Source organism: Rhipicephalus microplus, chromosome 8, assembly GCF_043290135.1.
Source record: "Rhipicephalus microplus isolate Deutch F79 chromosome 8, USDA_Rmic, whole genome shotgun sequence".
NCBI lineage: Eukaryota > Metazoa > Arthropoda > Arachnida > Ixodida > Ixodidae > Rhipicephalus > Rhipicephalus microplus.
The window spans coordinates 40,935,910-40,942,232 of record NC_134707.1 but is presented as its reverse complement, the minus strand read 5'-3'; the positions used below and the strand labels follow the sequence as shown (position 1 = coordinate 40,942,232).

The following is a 6,323-nucleotide window of genomic DNA, read 5'->3' as shown; positions in this document are numbered from 1 at the left end:
CAGCAGGTTCTTTACGTCATGCAGATGCGCGGAAGAAGTTGATGACGGACGGCCATTTGAGTGAGCATGAGGCCGCGCTCGAGAGCCAGGGCGCAAAAAGGCGCGGGACGGTTTAGGAATGCCAAAAGCTGCATCGCGTCATGCATGCCCTGTCTCACCCACCAGTATCTTTGTGGTGCTGCGGTTTGTGCGTCACAACCTGATTTAGCCCCGTATCGAATCACAAGTAGCTGGCCTGTGTCAATACATGTCGCGCGTGTTCGTGTTTGATCGTGCCCTTGGAACGACGCCATTGCAGGAGACGCATCAGATTTCCGTCTCATACGCATCTTCTACCGCGAGTGCCATCGGTATGCGTCGGAGAGGCCCACGCCGGCGGCGTTGGTGGCCACGCTCGAAATGGCGCGGGAGCAGTTAAAGTGGGCCGAGATCCGCAACGCGCCCAGCTACAACAAGCTCGTTGAACTACTGGTGCGCACTTCGCTTCTCGTCGGTTTTCACACGGTACTCGTCATCCAACTGCTCACCGAAGACAGCGACGCCGTGCTTAGGCTTTCCAGCGGGACCTCGCTGCTCCACAAGCTCACGACCACTGGCGATCTGTGGGACCTGGAGGAAACCCTACGACGCACCACCCTGTACGAGGGCCTCGACCTTAACAATACCCTAAGCATAGACGACCTCGTGAACGCTGCATTGTACGGCGACCGCAATTCCACTGAAACTACCGTAGAAGGCGACGTCGACGGACCTCTGGAGGAGTTCCTGGACGACCTCGTCCCGGACGTAAACGCGACGGGATGGATCAGAGAAATACTGGGCGTACTGTCGCGTTTCGGAGAGAACAGTTTGTTGCTGTCGGACATCGCCACGGCCAAAGGTGCCCCACTCTTCCGACGAGCGTTTGGCGAGATCACCTCGAAAGGGGGTCTCGAGAACACGGCCCTGTACCTGGCGTCACACCTGGACGCTGAGATATTGTCTCTGGAACTGTCTAGGAACCGGTTGTCGTCCGAGCCCGAAGATGCGTTGAGGTTCTGCCTTGCCATGACGCAGAGGACTTTGTACTTTTCGTGGCCTCGTCTCGTGGCGAGCGTGCTTCAGGTTCATGGTACCGAGCACGTACTCGAGACCATGTTCGACCAGTTGAAGAAGGCGTCTCACCAAGCTAGAATGCTGAAGTGGCTGAGCACACCGATGCGCCTGGCCGCTCAACAGCGGATCAGACTGGTGGGGCTCGTCGTTACTTCACGACGCATGTCGGTGAGTAGAAACATTCCACCATGCAAAACTGGCCCCGTGTCTACATGTTTCACTGCAACTGTCGACGAATGACGATAGTTTTTTGTATGAAGAGAGGGAATAATAAAACATTTGTTTTTTTATAAAATATTTATGCTAGGCGCGAGAAAGTTGGTGAATGGAGTTCTGGAGGCACTGCGTTAAGGTACCTCGATGTGCGCAGCGGGTAGGTTCCACCACCTTATTATCTTGGCAAAGCGAAGGAAACACCCACCTTTTCGTGCATAGCGTTGCATTGTCAGCTTAGCGTAATAAACGCTATGTTCCTACGTTCCTTGGAATTACTTATGTATGAATCTTATAGTATCAAGAAACACGCCACAGTATATTGACGTGTTGATGTTCTGCCTTGGATATGCACAAAATTTGCTTTTTAATTGATGAACACAGAAACCTGAGCAATACTCGTGGATGCTGCGAATGTGGTTGAATTTTGAAATTAAAAGCTAGCAGAATAAAATACGTCAAGACAAGCCGCTTCGAAGGACAAACAAATGAGTCGACAGACAGACAGACCAAAGTATTTGCATCGAAGTATCCCAAGAAAGGCTATCGTCTTTGAAATATAACTTAGATTTGAATCAATACAAGCGGGAGTTGCAGAAGCACCACTTAAATTGCATTTGCGAAGGTGTTTAGTGTGCGTGGGCGTAAGGGTCCACTGGTAGCTCAACCAGCGGCTCAATTCACACACAACGAGCACGAATGGTGTCTACGAGGAAAGCACGGTAGGGTCATGTCCACAAGACTGCGCTTGAGGTTATTCGGCATATAGCGTTAATCTTTTTTACACATTGTATGTTATTGCATTGTATTGTATTGCATTGTGCTGTAGACGTGTGATGTGGCTGTGGAGACGTGGAGGTACAATGCGACACTGCCTTGCTGAGAAATACTATGAAACAGACTCGTCGGATGTATTCGGTAGCTATGATGATTTACAAGTTTAGCCCAGCATCTCAATATGAGCTTCATTCTCGCTGCCAACGACACCGCAGTCGATGGCCGCAACGATGAACGACGGCACGAGCCGCTACGCTCGCCTGGTGAGCGAACTCGCCGAGCGCAAGGACATCAGCTTCACTGAGCTCTACATCAAGGTTATGGCCTTAGTCCAGGGTGTACGCGTCCGCAGTCCACCGATGCGCTCAGAGCTCGAGGTCCCGATCTGGGAGCACCACAGCGAGCTTGCGTACTCCTGGATCACGACATCCGCGATGGTTCCGACGCTGTACCAGCTGGCCCCGTACTTCTACCCGATTGGCGTGCCGGCTCACTTCAACTACGCCACGGTCGGGGCCCTGTTGGCCACTGCGATCGCAGAGTCCGTCGCGCCGGTGATTTCGTTACCGAATGGAACGGTACGGATGTCGTTATTAGACATTGGTACTTCTTCGAATCCACTGACGCTCAAAAACTCGCATTGTCGCTAGCAGGCTCGGCATTACATAAACCGGGGCTATACAAAAAGGCACACAGCGTATGCACAAAATCCATGATCTATCTTTCTTGTTCCATATTGGTGAAGTGGTTCCTATCGCACTAGTAGTGGGGTGCGACTTCTTTCGAGGAAGAGGATACATTAGCGACCATGGCGTCTATATGTTTCATGAGTGCGAAACGGAAATGATATGGTGGCACAATGGAAGACCCCTGGTGGCCAAGCCAATCCAAATTGTCTTAGGGCGTGCCTCAGTATCATGTCGTGTTTTTTTTGCACATGAAAACCCATAACTTATCACATGCCATCATTTAGCGAAACGCCGACAATGAACAAAACATGCCAAACTAGTCTTAACACAGCCAGCGATTGGTGATGGCAGCGCCTCCCATGTCTGAATAAATATTGTAAGGTAGGTCGCCACCACTCGACGATCACCGTTCACAATTTGTGAGACGTGGTGGAGCCGTATGCTAAGATATGGTCGTTCATATATAAAGATAACTCGCGGATTTTTTTATGCATCTGCCTAAGACAACTTGAAAATTAAAACTACCTTTACCATATCAGTCGATGTATTGAATACTCTCTCGTTACCGTCGGAAATATTTCTACAGCTCACGTGGTTTTCCGCTTCCTACAACTTCACAGGCATTGCGAGCTTCCTGCACGTTGCTTTTGCACATGGTTCCGCGATTGGCCTATATTTAACCAACCAACAATATCAACTGACGCCTTTATCACGTAGCATTTACGGCATAAATTTTGTCTGTTGGTGAAGTCGTGATGATGTCATGTGGTGAATACTAGCAAAGCTGAAACGTATGGCGCCGGGGTGTTTATTGTGAGACGGGGTCTACTGAGGTGTCTGCTGTTGTATATACCTGTTTCAGGTGGGCTGCGTACAAATGTAGACGCCAACCACTATGGCACGTCAAGAACCGCGTGTTTAATCATATGGCTTCAAATTCAGTGGGCACATTGGGATCACCAGTTGTCCACTCAGGAGGCCTGAATTCCTTACTGGGCAACTGGCGATCACTCGTCAGTTTCAGTTTATTTAGCAATCTTTTTCAGCAATCATGTTAAAGTACAGTGATTCAATTTTTTCATACAATGGCAATGGTCAACACAAAACAAACACTCTACTTCATTATGCTGCGTATTGCTGCAGAGGATCACTTTGCTGGATAGATTACCATGTTCGACAATTGTTCGGCAGAACGCATTCCAGGACCAGCGGGAAAAGTATTCCTTTTCCTCGCTAGAAACGAATACAAGTACAACAAAAAAACTGTGCATGCATTTAAATCCTAATAGTGGATTATTGTTATGTAAGTACAGAAACTGCCTGGTGACGAACCCCTTTATTTCATTTTCGTTCTCGGAATGTAATACTGAGTGCCTTGGAATTAAGCCACGCCGGTTCGGCGGGTTTCGGACAGGTATTCATAATTCGTTACTAAATTAAAATGGTGTTTGACTTTTGTATCGCCACACTTAAAAAAGGCGGGCTTCAAGCAGTTTGGTGAAGTTAACGTAAATGGTATGAAGAACACCATAATGACATTGTAAATGCTATTGCTTTTTGTGCTTGGCGATGATGATACTTAGCCATATTCTGAAGAGACACTTATTGGGCGAGTTCGTTCAGCATTATAGTAGAATTTAGGTTAAAAAATACGGGAACGAAGAAAGAACCACACGAACGCAGCGTAAGTTATCCAGCAAGTTTTAATAAAAACATTCACATGTAAAGAAGTGCCAGTAGTCACATGGTCCGAATACAAACGGGAGCAAATGAACAAGATTATATTTAGTAGTTGGTACTCCATTCACAGAAAGAAAAACCTGAACAGAAACTAGTGTAAACACGCAGACCCTTTTACGTATAGCGTATGCTGGAGTTTTTTCTTCAATATAGTTTCTGCGCACCCCGAACCGCCATATTATTGCCACATCCTTGCCAAATAAGCTTCGCTGTAAAAATATGGGCACAAATCACACGCGTTAATATCGTTGCGGTACGCAGGGACGAGGCGGCCACCGGCGTTCCGACGCCTGGTGGACACGAGGCGCGATGCGCAAGTACCGCATCAGCGCCGCTTGCTTCGAACGGATGCACAGCCGCCTGGGCTTGCAGCGCCAGCTCGACGACAGCGGCAAGTGGCAGCGTCACGAGTTGCTGCTGCGAGCCCAGGGCCTACGGCTCGCGTACGACGCCCTCCTGGCGAGCTTTGGCAAGTCGGTGGCCGACAGCGAGGATCTAAAGAAGCTGTGGCCCGAGGCCCAGGCCGAGTTCTTCGCCCGCTACTGCTTACTCTCGTGCGACGCGGACCCGACTAGAAGCGTGGGCCCGCTCTCTCCGCGCGCCGATTGCTTGGTGGCGCTTCACAACATGCCCGAGTTCGCCGCCGCCTTCGACTGCACTTCCAGGGAAGATTTCGTCGCGCAACAGTGCCTACCTTAGGCGAAAAAAAAAATGACGGCAAAACCAGAGTGCACTGATCCGAAACGAACGCCGTCTACCTGAACCCTGGGCTTATTGTTATCTGACGTAACCACGCGAGCATCGTATAGATAACGCAGTTTATTGTTTAATACCAGAGTTGTAAACACACCTGAATGCGTTTTCTTTCAATTGTTGTCACCATAACTTCTAGGAACTTTCGAGTTCTTTCAAATATGCATTTCCGCGACGAGTTTTCAGTCTCATAAGACCAAGCTATGAATTTTTTACGCCGTATGTTGCAGAATTCACTCCTGCGAAACTGGCGGCACGCATACCACTCTGAATGTGTATCTGCAGTTGTAACTACTTCACACAGCACTTTTTTTTGTTCTTTGTCATTGCTTTATATAACTTTTGCTTTCAAGCCGAGCTCCTATGAGCAAACATTTAATTTTTATTTAATATATAAAAGTGTTTATACCTTGATTAATGCCTTGATTCGGTGTTATCGCGCAAGTTTTAGACACTCATTTTTTGGTGGACATAGCGTTTGCCATGCCACAAGTGACCAGCATTCTCGAAATGACTCGTTTCACTAACGCCATATGGCATCGGTTGTCAAGACGCTCTTAAACCAGGCAAAGTGTATCTGTAGCTCCTAAGAAAAAATGTCGAAAAGAAAAATAAGCGACCCCTCCTGACTTCCTGAACAATGGGTGAAAGGAGAGCTTTATTCTTCGAGCGTGCCAGTAACGTAAAGGCCGGAAAAGTGACCCCCCCCCCCCCATGGCATATTCTGCAAAGCGTGGCACTAACTATTAAGGCTCCCCCAAACAACCCTACTACGTCACGGTTCCATACTTTCCGAGAATCGGCGAGTAACTGGCAAGCATATTGGGGAAGGAGGGCACCCAGCTGGAGAATGAAGCCGGATTAAATTGGGCCACTCTTGCCGCGGCGAAAACATCAGAATGTAGCCAACAATCTAGTGCGAAAAAGTCCCCATTAGCATGTGGGCCTGTGTGTGTGTTCTAACGCAAATTGTTGCGATAAGTTATTACCTGACATTTTCTATGAAAATGCCTTGTAATTTTGCTGATAGATTTGTTGGTCCATCCTTTTTTTTTC

General features: G+C 48.3%; 1 protein-coding gene across 1 annotated transcript; it reads left to right on the top strand.

The window, feature by feature from the left end:
• The first annotated feature begins 362 nt into the window (after window positions 1-362).
• On the top strand, window positions 363-5,670 carry LOC142768965 (uncharacterized). Its single transcript, XM_075871626.1, has 2 exons — window positions 363-1,263; window positions 4,776-5,670. Exons 1-2 carry the CDS (start codon window positions 400-402, stop codon window positions 5,211-5,213), a joined length of 1,302 nt encoding a protein of 433 aa, XP_075727741.1. The 5' UTR covers window positions 363-399; the 3' UTR covers window positions 5,214-5,670.
• Window positions 5,671-6,323: the final 653 nt, after the last annotated feature.